General features: G+C 38.1%; 1 protein-coding gene across 4 annotated transcripts in view; it reads left to right on the top strand.

The window, feature by feature from the left end:
- Positions 1–23,432, top strand: part of ppp1r12a (protein phosphatase 1, regulatory subunit 12A) — a 52,770-nt gene that overhangs the window by 9,755 nt on the left and 19,583 nt on the right. For all 4 annotated transcript variants that reach the window (XM_056747827.1, XM_056747829.1, XM_056747828.1 and 1 more), the window contains exons 2-6: positions 14,861–14,991; positions 16,996–17,114; positions 22,498–22,657; positions 23,085–23,229; positions 23,343–23,417. In XM_056747827.1, the coding sequence (XP_056603805.1) occupies positions 14,861–14,991; positions 16,996–17,114; positions 22,498–22,657; positions 23,085–23,229; positions 23,343–23,417 (630 nt within the window). The remainder of the gene's footprint in view (positions 1–14,860; positions 14,992–16,995; positions 17,115–22,497; positions 22,658–23,084; positions 23,230–23,342; positions 23,418–23,432) is intronic.

Here is a 23,432-nt window from a genome sequence, read left to right as displayed (position 1 = left end):
CCATGCAGCACAAGTTGCACAGTTTAAAGTGAAAATGTCTCTCCGTGCATCGCGAGGTGTACAGTTTTTAAGTCAGACATGTTTTGCATGAATCTCTTCAAGCCACTCCGTTTTAAAGCTTAAAAGGGAGAGACGTTTTAAATGACAAAATGAAACATTATATTAGTAAAACCCAATTTGTGGCGTTTGCACTTTGCAAAGTACATAATAGGCTAAATACCCTGGTTTGGGGGTTTATTTAGGTCAGAGGTGGGAAGTAATGAAGAACATTTACTTGAGGACTGTACATTTACACTTTTTGAGGGTCTTTACTATACTTAATGGGCAAGTTCACCCAAAAATGAAAATTATGTCATAATTTACTCGCCTTCAAGTTGTTCCAAATCTGTATTAATTTCTTTGTTCTAAAGAACACAGAGAAAGATATTTGGAATAATGCTTGTTACGAAACAGAACTTGCCCCCATTCACTCCAATAGTAGGAAGAACTACTCTATGATTTTTTTGTTTCGTTGAACACAAAAGAAGACATTTTCAAGAATGTAAGAGAGCAAACAGTTCTGGGGCACTTTTGACTCGTTTTGCTACTATGGGAGTGAATGAGTAAATAATGACAGAATTTTCATTTTTGGGTGAACTTGCTCTAAGTATTATTTTGTCTGGTCACTTTTTTCACTGGTCTTTAGTACATTTGATTTACAAATATCTCACTTTTCATGCCACAAAATAAAGGTTTTCCTTGGCCAACCGTCCACTCCCTCCCACATATGGGAGAGACTATTGTCTATTGAGACTTCATTGCTTCTAATATGACACACCTGAATCAACTCATCAGCCTTGGTGTGTTAGTTAGGGAGACATCCACAACATTTTGGGAGAAGGGTTCAGTTGTGTGTAATTTTCGCACCTCTGATTAAGTTATTTTAAGCAAAAGATCTAAGTTAACTTAAATCCGATTAATCAAAAAATAATTGATTATCAATATAATCATTAGTTACAGCCCCAAGATCAACAGCAATGTTAAAAAGTTTATCAACAAAAGATTTGATTCAGTAGAAGAAACCTAACTTTTGAAGGGGCACAGTTAGATATGTATCAGAGCTATGGCAATTTTTTATGACTTTTTGTTCAGTCCTATTGGTTTAGCTGCCAACATGAGACAACATATGTTTATTGTATGTTTCTTATTGTACTATGTTTTTTATTTTGTGCTTGGGCGACTTTGAGAAGCTGGATTACTAAATTCCTAAATTTTCTTTAAATTCGGCTTTATGTTTACATTTTATTAATTTACATACAGAATGTTCACTATGTTTAGTTAAACCTTGAATGCTGTCCATTCATTAACAGAAAACATACAAAAAAATAATAGCGCAACTAAAATTTTTATTTTGTTAAAGATATTGTAATATGTTCGTAATTGTGAACCGTGTATTGTATTGAATTGTGAGCTTAGCGTATTGATACACCCCACTGCAGTGAGTTTACTATAGGGATGTAACGATTAACGGTTTAATGGCTTACCGTTATAATAACGTCATACGGTTGGTATTAATGCGTCATATTTGAATTGCTGTTTAACTGTACCAGTGTTCCTGCTTGAAAAACCCTGTCCATCATCAAAAAAAGTTATCAAGAGTATTACGTTGATGTTACATGAAACATGGGTTTTGTTCATTTAGGTCAGGAGAGTAAATCAGGAGTTTGGAGTGTTGACATTTAAAATACAATATTATGCGAATGAAATAAAATCATTTATACACATCTGCTCCTGTGAGTTTGTGATGACAGTGCTTCACTAATTAGGACTTTAATCCAAAAATTCCACAATTTTTGGGAATTATTTACCTCATATTTCTTTATACAGACCCATAATTTATATTCATTTTCTATTAAATTTTATGATATGATGAGTTTTAAACTCTGTTCAGCTTGTTTTTTCTTCCTGCTTTGAGCGCAGATGACATGCGCTTTCTCCTGGGTTCTAAAGTACACCCCTATTTCTCACAACACTTGCAGACAGATGATTTGCTGAGTTGTGTTAATATGAAAATCTGATTTACTCACTTAAGGTTGTGTTTAATCTGAACTAGGAAGCTTTTACCTCATGCCCCCATTGTGCCATGACTAATATTAATGTTATATATTTATTGTAAATCAAACAAACGTACATTTACAGATAAACTCAATATTACATTTGGTACATCAGTACTTTGTTACATCCTGAAAACATAGCAATAAAACCACGATAATGCTGTTCACTATAGTTGTGATCTGAAATCTTCACACCGTAACAGCTCTAGTTTATTAAAGACATAAAATCACTTTTTTTTGAATATGTTTAAAGATGAGATCAGGTTTTAGGACCTATTTTTATACAAAAATGACACATCACATATTTCTTCTGCAAGAAGCCGTTTGATCTCGTCTCATTTCTTGTGAGCTTCTACCAAATTGTGAAATGTCTTCCAGTTTGGATGACTATGTGGCAGAGCAGGTGAACTGTGTCATCGAGCATCATTGCAGGTTCAAACTGGTTAACCAGAGATTTGCAGATGCACAAGAATTCTTGAGGAATGTTTTGGAGCCTGAAGCCCACCCTGTAGCCCACAAATGCACAGAATTACCATCTTAACCGTTTGCGTGAGATTGGAAGCATTATCCAATCAACAACAAGTGTCTGCTAGATTGGCTTTCTGATTGGTTGGTGCAAGATGAGTGTTTTTCTGAATGTCATTAACCTTCATGAGCCATTTGCTGCTATTGAGTGATTGCTACTTAATGTAATTTCTCTCGGTGTCTGTTTCCAGGAAAACGTAGAAGCGAAAGTATTCAGGGTCTTGAAATTTATTTCCCATTAACCATACAGTGAATTTGTTGCAGATATGTTTACATTCATTTATAATGCACCTTTGTGGCACTCATGTTTTTACAAAAGCTGGCACTCTATGAAGTTTTGTTTCGGGAAGGTTACTGGCTGAGGACTTTCCTGGAAAGCTGTAGAACTTTTCCGTTCAGACTTCAGAAGTGAGGTTTGTCCTCTGCTCGGAGACCAAATCCAAGTGCAGTGACATCACCCGTGTTATGTCTCATCAGGCTTTTCTGCAAGCGTTGATGACCTGCGTTCATGCAATTTTACCTACTCACGGCTCAGTACACCACTGCAATCCTGCTACATGTTATTAGAAGGTGATCAATGTATATGCTTTCCCAGACAAGACCAGCCAAGCAGAGTAAAGAACTGCTGCTTAATGTTTGCAGGGGGAGCTCAATGTGTTTGCGAGTTCGAGTCCAGCTTCACATTCTCTCTTTCAGAATTATATCTGTTGAAGTCTATGTTGGGATTATCCAAATTTATTAAGTATTTGTGTTTATGAAGCCATTTAATGTGAGATAGAATGTGACCCTTTTTATAAGCAGTAATTCTGGAAAAACTCCTAAAGGCATGGAGCGAAGTGCCCTACCTAAAATTTACACTTATAATATGTTAATAGAGGAGTTCAAACGGCTTTGAAATAGCCAAATCTGAACGATTTATTTACAGAAATGGGATTTACTGTTTGTGGAGGACTGTAATGATGTGACACACTTTTTTCCCAATAAGAAAAAAATCAGCTTTAGATGAAACAACTGCTCACACTCGGGAGCAAAATCCAGTTATATTCCTTGAGAGGGAAGAATCCCGGTTTAGATTACATAGCTGCATAAAATGGCATAGTTTCTCACAAAAAAATCTTATTAAGACCTGTTTCCATCCATCTTGCAACAGAAAAAAATACATTCATGTAAAAATATTTTTTTCAATAATTTGTTATTTCAAAAATGTGTTATCTGTGTATTGCCGATATAATCACAGTTTCCAGTGTGTAATTTTTTTGGAGGATCTTTTGACATTAATGCAATATTTATGTACATTACTGTCTTCAGAGCTGTATAAAGTGACAATGAAGCGTTTTGTTTTTATTACCTTAGAATGAGATATTTCTATCTTCATACACCCCCGGCCCTGATTCATCTACTTCGTCATGTTCTGTCAGCTGTCGTAGTGTATCGAACAGGAGGGGTAGAGTGAGCGGTTGGTTGCTATTTGCAACATTGCCGCTAGATTTCACTGCCTGGACCTTTAATGCAAAGTACAACTTACTTTAATGATACAGTCCTTCTTGATATAGTAATGACTGTAATGCAGATAAATAAAACTAGTTTTCATGCGCGACTTGGCATGTAGCGACAATTTTATATGCTGTTTTGTGTTGAAGCTGGTGTAAAATTGCAGGTTGCAAAGCTGAAAACAGGAAGTGAGATGTCACAACAACTGTTCTTTTACTCACTGTTGAACACCCTCATGACACCGGGCATAAAATCACTATTTTGAGTCTTATATAATAACCACCATCGACGCACAGTCACAGCAGAGGCACATAAGCAGTGGCCAGCGTGTTGGCGATTTACTAATAGTTCTCGACGCACGTGGGCGTGAAACGTCACGCGGGCTGATGCGATTGTGAATCACTCTCTTGTCCAGATGGAACCAATCAAATGTTGAGAGCTCATAGATTGCGTTCATCAGATGTCTACACTCTTGTTTTTATTTTCACAGATTGAAGGTGAGGAGCCACAAGTGGCTGTAAGAGGTGCGAAATAAAGTATACATGCAGACACAGTAGACGAATGCATATTTGAGAGAGCCACACTTCCAGGGTAGCTTATGACCTTCTATGAGCCTATTTCTTATTTATTGGTGTTCATCAGATGGTTTTAGGTGTGTCCTTGTGACATTTCTATGAATATGGGCTAATCAAACATTATTGTAAGGTGGGAACAGAAAAGAAAGTGGAAAAGGTACAAATACTTATCATAAAGAAACCGGAAGCAAGTGTTTATTTTTTTCCGGAGCAAAATTTGCAAGTGATCTTCATCCACTCATGGATGATAGTCAACACACACGACCCAAAACCACACTCAAGCCATCTCAGATGTGTTATAAAATACATGATTCACTCATATACTGCAGTAACACTCACACACATACCTAACATGTAATCACTCCTCCAAAAATCAAGATATTATTAATATTCAAAGTGTTGTTGATCACCAGACGCTGTTCGTATGTGGTGGGCGGTATGACCAAAATCTTACATGATGTACATTTTTATCAACTGTTTATATAGTGTGGCTGTGTACCAGTTGATCTACATGAACATTATACTGTATACAAATTGTGTACAAACCAAATGCATGTGTGTTTGGTCCACCTTGGTGCCACCATAGCTGATCTGTATTGCCCGTGATCATATGGATATCATAACGGTCTTAATGCCCTACCTTCCCATGAGCAGAAGCTGTTAACTGGGTTATGGATGAGATATGGATGAATGACATAGTTCGGTGACGAGTGGTGCAGAGTTTATCTTCAAGCAAATGTGGCATCTATGTGGGGATGGTAAATCTCACTCAAAAATACTAAGAAAACCAGAAGTCTGTATATGGTGTCATGCGTCTGTTAGCATTTTTGATATCTTGACATATTTGCGTTAAGGTACTTGCAAGTGCAGACAGAGAAACTTGTGTAGCTTGTAGGTTAGCAGGCTAATTGGCTATGCTAAGCTAGTCAGCAAAGTTCTTACTATTCAGTTATTACTATTTCAGCTCACAACTATAAAGTAGGGCTGGACAATAATTTGATAACAATATATATCATTATAGAATTAATTACAATAACTGTGATACGATTTTTAAACACATTTTCGATATATCAATATACATAACATATACGGGTCTGAGCCCTCACGCTGCTCCATGGCAGCGACTTCAGGTGTTATGGAGCGACTCTGTCGTGCCCCAGGATAAACCTCTAATTTAATTGATCATTTTTGTCCATATATTCAAGTACAAAATGGATCTGCCACTTACTTATGCTTGTAAAAAGCGACGCAGTCGGACATCAACCGTCTGCGCTCAGAAATCCATGTCTGCGCAGGACTGTATTTCCTTTCTGCAGCATCCAGGCGCGCACCAATTATTCATTGATTAACGATTAAGAGCCACATGTTTTTAACTCAAACTGAATAAAGTTAAATATGGCGCATCCTGCGTCGGGAGTAAACCTGGAACCCGATTGAACACACGCATGCAGAAGGTATTGTAGACGTGACGCAACCCCTTTGCTTCTCGTCCGGTGGCCACTGCCGCTTTGAATTCTCTATTTATGATGTTATTCAAGGATTAAATGCCGTTGTATTAATGGTGTGTGCGACAGCCAATGATGCACAAGTTATTGCAGATCATCTCATTTCGTCTTAAATACACGTTTTGTCGGAAAATAAACACAAAAAAGTTTTAACAGTTGTCAATTTTGTGTTTTTTTTATGCTTAGAAACTGAAGCATACTTTATGAAGGACACTGAAACTAATTTAAATGGTTCTTAATGTCAACTTGCACTGGAGCAAGGCAAATCTTGTATAAAGTTTTGACAAAAAAAAAGGAAATACAGTCTTAAATTCAGCGGACATTAATAAACGAAGATCATTCATTTAGATGAATGTCAAAAGCAGGCTTTCAAGAAAAAGTGTGAAGTATCGGGAGGCGTGTGCGCCAGTTGAGCTTTGAAGATACGCCTTTCCTTTGAAGCACATTTTGAAGTTATGGAATTACGCTTGGAAACACATTTAGAGAAATTATTATTTCTCTTAGTGGAATCGTGATTCTAATATTTGAAACTTATGCATGCAAGGGCACAGGCTCTATACATAAAGATTTTATTCTTATCATATATAGATTTGTACGCTGCTGGCCTTCTATAATGATTTTGATCAGCTTTTTATAATTCATATCAGATGACTCTCCATACTTATCTTGCATTTAGCATTTTGTAATATTGTTCATATCGTTATCGGAATTATATCGTATTGACTGAAATTATGATATTTATTTCAATTTTAGCCATATTGTCCAGCCCTACTAAAAATTTAGCTAGACTTTATAATAACTTTATAGCGACTGTATTAGGCTCCACACCAATACTTTCACGCTACAATGTCACAATTGATTTTCATTTTTTGATTTTAAGCGGGGATCTGTATCTTTATTGTATGAGTTGTGTTATACTCAGGCCCGCTATTCCCTTAAAATTAAGAAAGATTTAAAAAACGTTGTTGTTACTAATAGTCATTTTTCAATATAAATGGATCTTCAATTCGCTTTGATTTTGCCCAGCCCTTGACATTTCCATAACAAATGTGGCACTGTTGCAGATGATCTGCATTTTTTCATCCATAGTCTAAATGCCAGGACAGGGGCATCGAGAGGCCAGCCCATTATACAAGCATACTATTCACCCTGGTGGTTTAGGCCCGATACCAGCCACCCACCCCCTTTATGGCCAGGCCTCACAGAAACAAACTTGCTTATTGCCATCTGATATTGTTGTGGCTGCCGGGCGTAAGTCGAAGTGCAACATACACTTACAATCTCTTCCTTATTTTCCCTCTGCCTCTACCCTACTCTTGCTTTTTCCATGGGAATCCCAGGACCATATATGGTATCTGGCGGCTGGCGAGGGCCAAGCTCCCTTTGGCTTGCTTTATGTTTCTCTCTCTCTTCAGTCCAGCTTTACCCCTCAGTGTGGCCTCCTCCTGTAGAGCAGTAGCATTTTTCTTGTCTTTCCCTGTCTGATGTCAACTATCTGTGAAATCTGTCAACGTGTCTGGTCAAATTTGATCTCCTAAGCGTAAGAAATATTTGACACCGTAAACAATTATTTGCTGCTCTAAGTTTTAGTATTATTTGCTTGGCTCTACAAATTATTTTCTTATTATATATTACAAATCATCAAGCATTTTATTTTAGTAAAAAAGGTAGAATTTATTTTTACAATGTAAATTTTATTTATGGAAAATGAACACTTTAGTTGTGATTTGCCTTGTGATTATTTCCATGACTACGATAAATATAGTTTTAATATAGTTTTTATTGTAAAACATTTTAGAGTAAAATGACTTTCTTGCACTAATGGAAACCTTAGCATAATCAAAGTATTTTAAGTGTTTATGGTAATAAGGATTTTTGGAAATATTTATATTATATTTAAAATAAGCATTATTTACTACAAAAGGTCTTTTCAGCAAATACCTTTTATTACTTTTCAATCTTAAATATGAAATGTTAAAAAGAATCACCTGCTAATTCTTTCTTTTTTCTCACATGGCCTCAAACCATAAACACATACTGACACACACACACACACACACACACTGCAAGAAGGAATTCCTTTTGTGGAAGTGGCGGTGTGTTGGTGATGTAGGGAGTGGAGGCGGAGCTCTGGCTGGCCCTGAGCCGTGGAGTGTTACTTATCTGGGAATTTCTCCAGTGGTATGATAGAGCCGGGCCCGACCGCAGCCTCGCTAGGTGGCCTCTGCTTCAAGAAAAAGAGAGCTGCCCGGGGAGGGATAGAAATGGAGTTGACGTCCAGGCGAGGCAGCATAGCATCATCGCTTTTGCTTTATAAGGGAGTGAATTAGATTTCCCTGTAAAGAAAACATGTGCAACGTTATCTGACCTTAGACTGTATTCCCTATCTTCTGTTATTGCTTTAGCCTATGCTGGCTCATAAAAAAGGAATATGTCTTATTTCTTGTTAGGAATCAGCCCATTGATGGTCTGTGTTTGGGTTTTTGTGACAGATAGTCAAAGGCCATCCTGTATTTCAGTTGATACTAAACACAAGTTCATTTTGTTCCTTGATATACCCAGAATGTATTGCTTTGAGGCAAATGAACCAGTGACAAGACAATTTGCTTTGCATAAGGTTTGCAAGAGTGGTTCTAAACCACAGCTTTTTTTATAAAAAGAGATTACAAAAGTAAAAAAGTTTTACTTTTGTTTTGACTTTAAACTGATAGTTCACCCAAAAATATTCTCTCATCATGTACTCACCCTCTTTTCATTTCAACCCTTCATGACTTTCTTTCTTCCACAGCACACAAAAGAAGATATTTTGAAGAATGTTGGTAACTTAACAGCAGTGGACCCCATTAATTTGTATTGACACAAAACCAATGTGACAGTGAATGGGTCCAGTCTACAACATTTTATTAAATATCTTCCTTTGTGTTCTGCGGAAGATAGAAAGTCATACAGGTTAAAAATGACAAGAGGAAGAGTAAATGATAACAGAATTAAACATTTTGGGTGAACTATCACTTTGAAGTCTTTTATTATATAAAAAAAATGATAACGCTGGGTTTAGATAACGTCTGGCTTTAAATTATATTTTGCTTCTGTCAATTAGTGTTGTATATCTTGATGATATTTGTTATCATTCTCATTTTTGTTGAAACATCTAAACTTCACTTTACTGTCTTCAGACTATTTATTTTGACTGGTGTGTGCGAAACCGCTGCAAAGATTATTAGAAAAAACTGAAATGCTGGATAAGTGCCTGTTGGGAGAATCTGGATCATTTCAAGTCTCTTTCGAGGAGTTGCCTTCTGCAGCGGCTGTTCTTGATCAAGATTCAAAGGATTAAAGTGTTTGTGGACACTCGATCTGAATTTGAAGGATGTATAGTTTTCCACTTTATCAGGGGAATGCGACAGACCGTTGGCAATGTTTTTTACACACAGCTTGGTTTTGGGCTTGATCGCTTTGTGAGATGCAAATGTTTTGCAGCCAATAAAGTGTCATACACCTGTATGGCTGTTAATACTGTCTCTTTCTTGTTAATATCCCAACACCATGCCATTGCATTGCCGTTATGTAATATTTATTTTAATGGTTATGCTCACTTTATTTGCATGACGTCCTAGAAGGGCAAGGCAAGAAGGTTATCAGGACCATAAAGTATCAAATTTTATTCACTCCCCTTTATGTCTTCTGAGTGGCACCAAACGCAACTTGTCATTATTAAAATGGAGACAGTTTGCGAATCAAGTGTGGAAAAGTTTACAGGAGTGGATGATGAGTTATTGTGGAGTGAAACTTAATTATCAAGGTACATTTCATATATTATCAACGTTTGGCAAGATCAATGATGTAGATACTACATTACAGCAGTGTCATTGACAAATGCGGAAGTAGTGTCTAGCATCTACCAAGCCCCTAGCTTGTTTGGAGCAGTCACTTATTTATGGACCACATTTATACATTTATACTTTACCTCATCTGCTAACATGATTTCTCGTTCCCACCTGATTGATGACCATTGAAGACAACAGATACCATCATTCCACGCTCCTTCACAGCATCATCAAGCTACGCCATTGTTGTTGTTTTGATCGTGATTTACAAACTGTAGCTTTAAAGGGAGTCATTACTTTTTTTTATTAGTCATTCCAAACCAGATGACTAATATCTTCTCTTTAACACAAAAGATATTTTGAGAAATGTCTCCGTGGTTTTGTGGAAGTCAATGAGGACCAGTACCAACATTCTTCAAAATATCTTATACTGTTTTCGGAAAAAGAAAGAACGTTATACAGGTTTGGAATGACATGAGCATGAGTAAATGATGAAAGAATATAGATTTTGGTGTGAACTATCTCTTTAAGGTGATGATTGTAGTTTGTGCAGTTATGTGCTGATTTCAGAGTGACCCATTTCTAAAGTGGCCCAGGAGGATTGGGATGTGTTTTGAACATTATAAATACCATCAAAATGTTATTTCAAAATAATTGTACTTTTTCATGCTAAAATTTCTGATTGTTTACCCGTAGATGACTAGTAAAAGACAACCGCAATATTGGGAAGGGGTCCAAAGTGTCAGCTGAAAGTCTGCAGTGGCTCCTAGTAAAGTAAGAGGGGAGTAGACCTCAAGTGTCTTCTCTCCTTGATGTGAAGTGCTTCCTTCAGTTAGATCCAAACCCTTCGCATGATGACTTGGGAGATAAGCGCTTGCGGGTTTATTGCAGCTTCACACACAAACAGTGGTGTAGTAGAGGCACAGTTCCTTTTTGAGTATGGAAAAAGCCCAGTGTCCTTTTTCCGAACTGCTTGTAATAGTTTGGTTTGTCTTGCTCTGGTTGATATATAGATTTAATTAAAGTCGGAATGAAATCTACTTTTTGTTCGCTTATAGCGTATCATCACCCTCTCGTGGCTTTATTTTGTTAATTTGACATGATGTTAGTAAACCTTTCAAGCTCGCCAGTCAAGATGCAATGAGGAATGAGGTTTACAGTATTTTATTTTTAAACACAAAGTGATGATGTTAGGAAATTGATGGAAAATTTACTGATGAGGCCTATGCCTTGGTATCCACATGTTAATGAGAATAAAACTAATGCGTGTTGGGGTCATAATTTAGCTTAAAGGAATAGTTCACCCAAATATGAAAGTTCTCTCATCATTTCTCTCCTGCATGCCATCCCAGATGTATCTGATGTCAGTGTAACACAAATAATAATTTTGTACTAAAATGTCAAGAATGAAGTGTGCATATAATGTGGTCTTATGACCTTTGTTGCTTAGCAACAACAGAAAATCCTCATCCTGTCTTTAACCTATTATGGAGACATATAGTGAGCTGAATCAGAGAAGTTTTCCCTTATGTTCGGGGGTCTGAATTATGTGTTTGATGAGTTTGACCATAAAGGGCCATGAGAATCACACTGGTTAAGCCAAACTGAAGAGCCCTGAAACACAAGCACCGCAATCCCAGGAAGACCGACCCCCTGTGGTCCTCAGCTGTAAGATTTTCTTTTCATCTCCCCACTAGGCAAAGTCTGTCTCCAAGGGCTGCTGGAACAACCCTGGTGCGTTTTAACTGAATTCCCTTCTTGTATTTATTTATGTTGGTTACAAAGGGCCAACGTGACCAAACCCATGTCCTTTTTTCTGTTTGAGCCCACTCCATGGAAACAAGCAAGACTTTATGTATCCGCATGAGCATCAGTCGCGTTTTTCAATCGAGCGCTGAGAACAGATTTGTCTCGACGTGATTAGCCAGAGCTCTTGCCATGTTATTTTTGGATAAAGTCGGTATATGTGATGGGCACTGGGTTGTTCTTGATCTAATCTGATCCATATTTAAGCTTTATTGTGTTTTTATTGAGATAGAGCGTCTTTTATGTGTTTCCCAAATTAATATGACGTTTGCTGATCACAATGGAAGATATTTTGGAGATTGTTGGTAAATGAACAATGGCAGTACCCATTAACTTGCATTGATTTGTGTCCGTACAATGGAAGTGAATGGGTACTGCCATTGTTCCATTACAAACATTCTTCGAAATATCTTCTGCTTTTTTCTGCAGATGAAAGTCATATAGATTTTAAAATGACAAAAGGATGAGTAAATTATGACAGAATTTTCTTCTTTTTTGTGAACTTTGTTTGACATATGCGTTATCCTTCTACCTTGTTGACTTTAGTTCACAAGCATTAAGCATTAATTTTACATCTGTAGCTGTTCTAACGTGAAACCCTGTGGCGTGGGTGAATCTAATGGTTTTCGTTCTGTTCGTACAATAAACATTTTCTGGTTTCTCTAATTGTTTTGTTTAGTGGTGTATCTAAACTGGCTTTGTGGTCTATTGCATGTTGACCCCTGCTGAGAAACATATTTTTTTGCTGCTGAGACAGTCTATCTGCATATAGATTTCTGCATGTGTGGCTTGCTTGTCTCTTATGCCATTTCATCTCTGCGAGAAATGAGAAGCAGTACCTTTGCCTCAAAGTCAAAACAAAACTACTTGCATCTGTGGCATTGGCTGTGAGTAAAACGGAGACTAGGTCTGTGTCATTTTGTCCAAAACCTTTTATTTATAGCAGCGCGTCGTAGATCAGATCCATGTGTAATGTAGCATAATGCTGATTACAAAACATTTTATTACTCTTTTCTTTTTTATTTAAAATTAATGGTTTAAACGACTTGTTAAATGGCCATTTGTTGTAAGTACTTAGATGTGATCTTTTTTGCTCTTAAAAAAGTATTAAATATATACTCTATAAAAAGTATTGGAAATAGCTTTTCTTTTCAATAAATAGACACCGTCCGAGTTGTTTCTTTTCCTGTTAAGTGGCAATTTTGGAGATCTTTCAGGGACCTTTCAGTCCAACAGTTATGCTTGAAAAGGAAACATCACTTGTCGTTCCTCATTTTGACGCTTAACCCACACCATTTGTTCTGCGGCTATAAATGATATATCACACAGCTTTTTGCAGACATGTGCGCTGTTACTTTTCTTAAAAGCACACAAAATTTTTTTTTACTTCTAGGTTTTTTGAACACCTTGATTGAGCTCTTTCCGGCCTTTTAGCTGATGCTATGTTATGTCTGATCACACTTGTGCAGGTTGGGCTCTACCTGACCTTGTGTCTTTTGCTTATCAGTGCTTCTCTCCAGCTCTTGCCAAACTGGTTTGAATGGAGACGTGACAACTTGTTAGCTATTAGGTCGGCATGTCTGTGGTCTCTGTATGTGCCTGTCCGTGTCCATTGGTGAGAGGGATTTGAATGTGATCCTGGCTATTATTGCTAACATTAATATTCACTCAGATAAGCTCCCAGATGTCTCTTCTGAGCTTGTCATGCAACCATCAAAATAAAAACAACCACCTGTCTGGGTCTGTTTGACGCCTGTATACCAAATCTCTCTTCATTACACACGGTTGATGTTCTTATTGAAAAAATGTTTATATGCGTTCCTACTTGTAAGTCCATTTGGATAAAAACATCTGCCAAACGAAATAAATGTGAGTGTAAATGTATTGCTTTGCTTGCCAATGTTGGGAAAATAATGTACCCCTCTGCTTGTTCTGCACATGGGTGCTCAAGGAGACCGAAGCACTTTACAGAATTAGTTTTAAGTTCCCCTGAATTTTCTTTTCTGTACCTTGTCTTAAAGCTCAAAGTCCAGATTCGCATTCCCTAACGTGGTCACGGCTTTTCACTCCAGTCGGGCCTGAACAATTACGGCCATTAAGAGGTTGCTTTTGTTGGCCTGTGGGAACAACTGGGTTAGGCTTACAATAAATTGTGTTTTGGGGAAGACTTTGTTGCCTCAAGAAAGTGGCTAGGACACGTTTGCCTAAATTGGATCGAATGGAATGGAGGTCTCCGAATATGTGCATTCTGTCTCCAAATGATCCACATTTTGTTCTTCTTTACAAAGTCCTTCCAATGCCTAGTTGTCAAACTTTCCGACATGTGTAGTCAGGCAAATATCGGCTTTTACCGAGCATCTTCGAGACCATCTCAAAAGCGGCCTCAATCCACATCTGACCTGTAAAGTTGTTCAAAAAGACTGTCAGTTAGCTGTTTGGGCAGTCCTGATTTTCTTTACCACTAGCTTGACAAGTCCTTGATAAGAAGCCCACACGTTTCTACTGGGGTACTGTAAACAGTCCAAATTTGGGCAAGGATTTCAACCAGATAGTCGTGTGCCCTGAACGTGAGGCTGGTTTGTGTGTTTCTTTTCTTTGTCTATGGTATTGTCATAGCAACCGGTAGTAAGAACAGGAGAATTAATGGGCAGGCGTTCAAGACTAGGACAAGGATAGTTGGATGCGACTCAAGGTTGTGAGTTTACATGGAGGTGTCTAAGTCTTGTGATGGACACTGAAATGGCCCCTCAGAATATCAGATAGTTAGTGTGATCATAACTGTCTTTCAGCTGTGTGGTAAAATGTTTATAGAAAATAATTCATATGGGTTGTGTATATTGTAGTCACCTGACCAAGAGTCCATATTAATTGTGCTGTGTTGTAGTCATATAAGGTGTGACTCTTCTGAGGTCTTTTGGCACCTTGCAATGTTGCACCCTGTAGTTGTGGTTTGTAATAGCACTTTCAAATCATTGAGATACTAAACAGCTTGGATAGGACTTGCTTTTAGATGCTAACATCTCTCTTCTTGTTTCCAGGCCTGCATAGATGATAATGTTGACATGGTGACCTTCCTGGTGGAACATGGGTCATGCATCAACCAGCCCGACAATGAGGGCTGGATCCCCCTTCACGCCGCTGCCTCCTGCGGATACCTCGACATCGCCGAGTAAGTGTTGTTTCCTCTCAACAGAAAATAGGAATAGTTTGTGATGAAATATTTGTGTGGTGGTTTGTGTATTTTGTGTTGTCTTGGAAGTAAATATGGCATTTTGCCAGCTATGTGTAACCTGGTCAAGGTTTTTCAAATTAACCAATTTATATTTTTCTTTGCTCTTGTCATGATTTTATGTATGCCACGTGTGGATTATGCCTTGGGTGCAGCTTCAGAACATTTGTTAAGAAGATTTTTTATTAGTGTATATGAGGGTGCATTGCTTTGTTGTGTTGGTAAAGTGGAAGTTTGAATATAAAATGTTGCACTTAGGTTATAATAGAGTGTTGAGATTTGTATAGGGAACAAAGGACTCTAGAGAAAATATCAGATGTCTTTTAAAATAGGCCAAACAGTAAAACAGAGCAATCTTCTTATGTCCTAAATATTGTAAAAATTCTGGACTGTTTTGTTTTTGTTGGTGGAGCTAATGTTTCCAGAACCTTGAACTAGCAAAGGGTTTACCAAATAAACATTAAAAGACTTCAATGTAAAACCTATTACCTAATTAGATACACATTTTGAAAGACCACAGAAAGAGAAATATCACAGTGACCCATATTCATAATTTGTTAACTTTCTTTCTAAACCACCAACCTAAATCATGTTTTTATCTGAGATCCTGGGGGCTCAAATCATATCATAACAAGCATTTTTTTCTTTTCTATTCAGTGTTCTTGTAGCTCAGTTTGTAGGGCATTGTCCTATTAGTGCAAAAGTCGTGTATCAGTCCCTTAGAAACAACATATATTGATAAAATGTACACTATAAATGCTGTAAATATGTAAATCACTTTGGATAGAGCTGCTGGATTAGGAGAAAATCATAATCGCTATTATTTCGGCCAATACTGAGGTCACGATAATGTAACATGATTACACACTGAATTTTAGAACAAACATTCAACTGAAAAACATTTTAGAAATAATAAAAAATGCAGAATTAATATTTATTGTGATTATCATAAGTAAGGGGTGTGCATTTAACAGTAATTAAAGTCGTCTATCAAAGACATAAATGTAAATGTGTTCTGATGCTACCAATAATTTTATACCACAGTTGGTGTAGCCCTACAAAAAGCTCACATGTATTTACTGAATACATCACTTTTTTGTAATCGTATGCTTTCGCTATCTGTTTTGTTGCGTGTCACTTCTTGGCTTACTGTACATGTTAACAAGGTGTTCCAGTGACAATTGTTTGTGAAGTCATGCAATAGTCTAAACTTTGTCACCAAGAGAATTCTGGCCACATATCACCAAAAAAATGAAGTCACTAATGGCAACTAGATTAGAAAAGAATTTCTGTCGCATTTTTTGACAAACACATTGATCTTGTCTCTAAAATATTCTCAGCATTTGCCTTACTGTAGAACAACAAGCAACTATCGGAATTGCACATTTTCTTTCGTTTTACAAACTGCTTCAACTGATATGAAATGTTTTTGAAGAACACAAATTCATAAGTGGTTGATCAAGGCTGTATGTAGGCTGTTTTCATAACAATTCCTTGCATTTGGTGAAGAAATCATAAAATTGTTATTCATTCTCCCAGAATAAATACTTGCACATGCAAATGTGTGGTTCTTGTATCTGACACGTAAGCTGTAAGGTTAGGAAGGGCACTTTGTTTTGACCTTGCTAAGGTCAATGCTAAAACAGGCTTCCACTCCTCCAGATTTCAAGCCTTTGTACTCCGTGACATGGTTCCAAGCTGTTAACCAATAACAGAAGTTGACAACCACTTCACAGAATTTATTTTGATTATAAGGAGCAAATCGCCACTCAAGTGCTCGTGATTTCTGTAAAGGAGATCCTCTGGGCGCACATTCACAATTGTTCATTGTTTCTGCCTCCCAACAAAACTCACACAAGCAATTGTCAGTTAAATTTAGAGATTTGGAGCGGTTGTTGTTATCGCACCTGTTGACTTTGTAAACCTCTTGTCGTGTCTTTGCAGGTATCTTATCAGTCAAGGCGGCCAAGTCGGTGTTGTAAACAGTGAGGGAGAAACGCCATTGGATATCGCTGAGGAGGAAGCCATGGAGGAACTTCTGAAAAACGAGATCAACCGGCAAGGTACTGTTATCTACACCAACTTCATCTTTGCTGACAGTTAAACACCTGATTTGGCATGTGCAATGTGTTCGAGGATTAATGTCATGTCCACGTCACGCTGTAGCTGAGATCATTGCTTTCTGACATAACATTTATTTCATTGAGTCATAGTGCCTCGCTGGGATGATATGCTTTCCACACTAAAGTTTCCTAGCTGCCCTCAAGTCAAGTTCGGAAGTCTTGGCGAAACTCCAAGTGGGTGCGCTGACTCCGAACGAATATTAGAGCCACGCTCAACCAGTAATGCAACAAACGCCCTTTCTTCCACGTCCACTCTTAACCTGCCCGTTGACCCGACTGGGTACTTTATGTCCGAGGTATATCATGCGTATGCGGAGTCGTAAAGGATTTAGGGAGTCAACTGAGCAATGAAGCCTGGCCTGCTAAAGTGGGGAGCCTTACATAATAGAGAAACATAATCTATTTAACCTGCTGCCCGTTGTTATGATCCTAAACTAGATGGAAGTGTTCTTCTATTTTTGGCTTTTGTCATTCTTGGGCGGATGAAATGGATCCCTGCTGGTTGTGATAGGCCCTGTTCAGACATGTGTTCCCTGAGGGAACATAAACTTTCTTGGTTCACTGGGATGTTTGAGCAACAGATAATAGAGACTGCATTGGCTCAGTGGAGGGTCCCTGGCTATGGAAGTTTAGGATTTAAGGATTAATCTATAAGAACAAAGCTATACTTCTGCATAAATCTCAGTCAGCTAAGCCACTTCCGCTCTCATAGCGCAGTGGTAATTTTTCACCAAGTGATAAAAGTGTGTTTAGTAAAGAAAACGTTAAAGTTTAAGCAAACCGACAGTACTACAGCTGAGCATGGTTGAGTGTCTCTGTTATCAAGCCTTGAGTAAATGCAAAAGTGGATGTGGATGTAGCTTGAAACGGATAGCCTGAAGCGCTTCTCCTTTTTGGTTGTCAATGTATTATGTCGTTTTTGGATAATTTGACTCATGACAACCAACAAAATATGTTCTAAAAACATTTTTAACATTCTCATTATGGTCTGAAAATGTTATTTCTGAATGTTTTTAAACATTCGCCAACAGTGTACGAATTGTTTCAAACCAATGTTTTATAGTATTTTCGCGTTTTGAAGAGTTAGCAATTAATGTACATAAAGTGTTGATAGAACATTTAGAGTAATTTTGGTTCCGAGCATTCCCTGTTATTCCACAGTCACACTGGACTTTTTTCCCCTTTACTTAAGTTCATACGCATGCTAATATGTAGATCAGAAACGCAAGCTTCTGCTAAAAAAAATGAAACATTTTGCTGCATGGGGCACATTAATGCGATTGGAATTCACCCGAAGATGTGATAATGGCATTTAGTTTCTTCTAAAGATCAATTGATTTGCTTTAGAAGACGACAGTTTAATGTCACAAGGGACAGGGATTACTTTTATGTTGTATTGTAATGTATTAGCGTTTTTGACTTTCATAAATTCAACCAAATATCTTTTGTAACATCTTCTTGAAGAAACAATATTGTTTGTAGCCTATTGGGGTACTGGGGTGAGTAAATGAACAACTACTTCATTTATGGGTAAACTAACGCATTATGGAATATAAAATTCAACTAAGAAGACAATATCCCTTGTATTAAATATCATGAAAAGGCAAAAATACTGGATGCAATATTTGGTGCAGGTTTTAATATATACCTATAGGCCTGTGTACCAGCAACAAAAACATTATAGGAACAAAATGCAATAAATAACAGAAAAACAAATGTGGACGTGGTAAAAACAATTCCTATACATAGCTTTTGACAATGGATAATGAATAATACATCTGGGATTCATGTTCCGCAGCTATCCTCTTTGTCCATGGGAAAATCTCATACTGGTCAACCAGTACACACAGATAGTGTTAGTCTACTTCAGACCGCAAAGCTTCCATTAAAGGCCTCTATTAGTTGTGTCTCTGTGGTTTTGGCCAGCTGCTGGCCCACAGTAGCTGCAGAAACATGAGCTGCGTCTTAGCATGTGGAAAGAAGTGGTCAAAAGCTTAGAGAGCAAAACCTGTGGTTGAGTTGTAGTCAGAGCCCATCCTTATTACTCTATCGCTCCTAACGGCTTAATAAAAAGCATGAATTTGTTGACAATTGCTGCTGGTTGTAAGCATGTCGTGTTTACGTATAACAATATGCATTTAACGTACTCCGCTCATGCTCATCCAGTGTGGCCCAACCAATGCCTCTGTCAAATTTCATCTGTGGTTTGAAGGACACTGGTTTGATGAAAACGTGTCAGCATGGATGATATATAGAACCCTGCGGAACCACCAACACCCAGTGGTTCATGCCTTGCATACTATCTGCACAGACTTGGGATTTAAGAAGTCATAACCCTAATGTTTGAACAGCTGAGGTGGATCATCGTTCTCTATCTGATCCAGGAGGGTTCTCTGGTGGTCAGACTTGATCTTTCAGTACTGCATTATAGCATGAACAAAGCTTTACTCCTCACGTATTGCAATATAAGATGTTAGAGCTGTATTCTCAATTTAGACATGTTCTTATGTAACAGTCAACGTTGTGTAATTCCCTCTACCTCTTCTAATGTGATAATCTTTTCTTTCATTCCCCTTCTCTATTGCCTTCAAATGAGACTCCAGTCATGAGGTTAAACCCCCTCTCTCCCGCTCTCTCTCTCTTTCCCTCTCAGCGAGGTAATTTTTTAAACCTGTTATCATTCGCCCAATTTCACGAAATCAGGAACCCCTCCATTCCCTGACCAAAGGAATGGTCTTTTCTGCGCTTACGCCTGGAAAACCACATGCAACTCGGTCACTACCTCCGTCGTAGTCTGTGACATAATCTGTCTGAAACTGGCATTTGCTGTGGGGGTAAAAGAACACTTCTTGCGGATTGATCGAGAGCGAGTGTTTTAGGTGTAAACCAGAGCTGGGTCGCTGCCAAGCCAAAGCACTTGGCTATTGTTGAGGGCTGTTGAGGAGGTCAATTCTTCTCTCGCTTTTTATAGAGGCTGCATATTCACCAGGCACTCAGAGAGCACTTTTGTTCTACCTGCTTGCCTTGCAACGTGTTCTTTCAGTTGGAGAAAAAAGAGCCATTATGCTCTTCAGCTGTCTGTTACGGAGTGCACTCCAACATGTTACGAAGGAAAGACAAAGCAAAGCTGTTTTTGCCACCCTTAGCTGTGTTGAATCAGCAGAACCAACAGTGACATCTCTACTTACTCGCCATTTTGAGTAAACTACATTATAAGAGCTTGTAGATGGTGTATTGGCATCAGTTCAGCCTGTGTTGAAGAAGAATGGTGGTTCTGTTGTCAACACAGACATAAATGAATGACGCATGTGTAGGACTGTGAAAGGGATAAATCACCCCCCCCCCCCCTGAAAAAAAGTGTATTCTGTATAAAACTCTGTAAGACTTGTGGAACACAAAAGAATATATTTTAAGAAATGGTTTATGTCCATACAATGGAAGTCATTGAGGTCAAGTGTTGTTTGGCTACTAACATTCTTCAAAATATCTTCTTTTGGAAAATGAAGATAAAGAAAATTCTTTAACCAACCATCATGTCATTACAACCGGTTTTGCTAATCTATTTTCAAGAATGTTGATATCCGCTTTCCTGTAGCTCAATGGTTAGACCATGGCTCTAGCAAACGCCAAGGTCATGGGTTCAATCCCAGGGATTGCACATACACGGATACAAGTGTATAATAGAATGTAAGACGCTTTTCTGCCTATCCTTAATTGTAAAACGTAAATGTTACCAAACAACATTGGACCCCATTGACTTTGTGCTTGCCACTTGTTTGGCTAGCATTCTGGACCATTCAGGTGGTGATTTTACACGCACTTCACAGCCTCTTTCGTCTCGTTTGCTTTATTTATCAGAAACTTTTAGTTGAAAGCATAGCATAGCATAGCATGAACAGTTTAATAGTTGTAACAAAAGCAAACTCGTTAAGTGAACGTTAAGTGAAAATTGAGTGGTCAAAAACCGTATGACGTCACCTGCTCTCATTCTTATGTATCAGCAAAAAGTGAACTACACCCATTCAATGACCCATACCAACCTAAATCATCCCTGAAAAGGCTTGGATACTTCACTTGAGGAATGGACAGACACTTTTGCCGTAACTCTTAATTCCTTCCCACGACCAGACATTAGTTGCAACACAAGTACAGCTCTGCTGTGGAATTTGCCCAGGAATTCCTACAGAGGAAGATCTCGGTCCCAGAGCCATGTCTAATGTCCCGCTGGCTCACGTCCAGCTGTCTTATCAAATTTGGGCGTCCCCTCTTTAGCTAAACTGATCAGAATCTGTCACTTTGTTCACGTCACACAGTTCACCTCCGCTGGCAGCAGCACCTGCCAGCAATTCAGCTGGAGGTTTATCCATATAAGGGATGGCGCATGCCTTTCAAGTTTTTACTTGTAATCGGAGACTTCCTTTAATGTTCATTATTGTCATTAAATAAAAGGTTACCGCTGTTATTATTAAATACAATGATAAATAGTTTTATTAATAGCTGACACGTTTCTTTGGGATCGGACAAATGGAGCTACGCAAACATTTGTATGGTGTTTATTTGTTTATTAATTTATTTTGATAATTAAAACCTTTTTACTTGTAGATTTACCAGGTGGCGAATTTTTTTGCTTCAAGGTTTTATTTTTGTAAATTTGTAAACATGTTTTGGTGCTTATTTTCAAACACAGCTCTGTTGTCTCTTTTCAGTGAAGATGTTGCTAAGCATTGTGAAACATGCTCACTTCAAAGTTATTTACTCTTAAGTGTCTTTTGTTGTTTCCTGTGTCATGTAATGCTTTTAGGTCTCTACATGCCTGTGCACAAGTTAGGGTATATAAAGTAGAGGCACAGTGACCCATTTGGCAATCTTCCAGTGTGGACTGCATTGCTTGGGAACAATAAAATGAATTCAAGTATGCTCAGAATATTTTTGGTAGTTATAAAGAAGTGATACAGTTCTGGCACTTTTTAGGAAGTACACATTCTCATGACGCCCATACTACTAGACAGTTAGGATGATTTTGTACATTTCTATGAAAAAGGGCTCAAACTTCAATTGATAATAAAAAAAATCAATATTTGTATTACAGGTCTGTGATCTTTTCTCAAGTTCCTCTTTTAACTGGAGCTAAATATTACACAATGGGCTATTTTGAATTCTTAACATGTTTATCATACCAGTGAATTTATCAATATTGTTAATCATTTATCATTAACTTATTTATATCCGGCAGAATCATAAATTGCATTGTTTATTGTTGGCCTTCGATATTTTGCCAGTCGGAATCTGCACTAATCCTGCCCCTCCCTCCATCTTTCTCCAGGCGTGGATATCGAGGCGGCCAGGAAAGAGGAGGAGCGGATCATGCTAAGGGATGCGCGACAGTGGCTTAACAGCGGCCAGATCAATGACGCCCGACACACCAAGTCTGGAGGGACCGCACTACACGTCGCTGCAGCCAAGGGATATTCGGAGGTTTTAAAGTAAGATCCAATGAATGTACATCTACAATGTATCTTCTTTGTGCCAATAAAAGGGATTTGTAGGTGATGATGTCAAATGAAAGTTGTACGTTGTAGTGTTTTTGATGTCCTTGGGTGCTTTAGTCTTTAGTTCACAGGGCGAGACGGTGTAACCCATTTAACTCTCTCTATTAGAGCAGACTATCATGTACTGTTGTAGTTGTGTCTTGGTTGTGTTTGGGCGCTTTCATCACAGGCCTTTACCTGTCAAAGCTGAATGACAGTGACAACTGTGGTGTTTATAATACGTTTATACTTGAAGAACGTTTGTGCAAATACATTCAGGCATTTGGCGAACGGGGCCAAGCTTAGATTGCGGCACCAAAATCCAAGAAACCCAGATTTGCCTAATCTCATCTGCTATTTCTGTCTCTCCGACCGCTTGTAGGCTTTTAATCCAAGCAAAGTATGATATAAATATTAAAGACTACGATGGCTGGACACCGCTCCACGCTGCTGCACACTGGGGCAAAGAAGAGGCCTGTCGAATACTAGTAGAGAACATGTGTGAAATGGATATCGTCAATAAAGTGGTATGGTTTTATTGTTATTGTATATTGCAAACTGATATTTGGTGTACATTATTTTATTAATGTAAATGCATCTGGTTTGAGTTAAATTTAAACTAGGTGTTTTTCCTTTTCAGGGCCAGACAGCATTTGATGTTGCTGATGAAGATGTCGTAAGCTATTTGGAAGAGCTCCAAAAGAAACAAAAGCTGGTAAGCCCTTTGGCT

The sequence above is a fragment of the Triplophysa dalaica genome, chromosome 5 (genome assembly GCF_015846415.1).
Source record: "Triplophysa dalaica isolate WHDGS20190420 chromosome 5, ASM1584641v1, whole genome shotgun sequence".
In the NCBI taxonomy this organism is placed as follows: Eukaryota; Metazoa; Chordata; class Actinopteri; order Cypriniformes; family Nemacheilidae; genus Triplophysa; species Triplophysa dalaica.
This window is presented reverse-complemented; position numbering and strand designations above follow the sequence as displayed.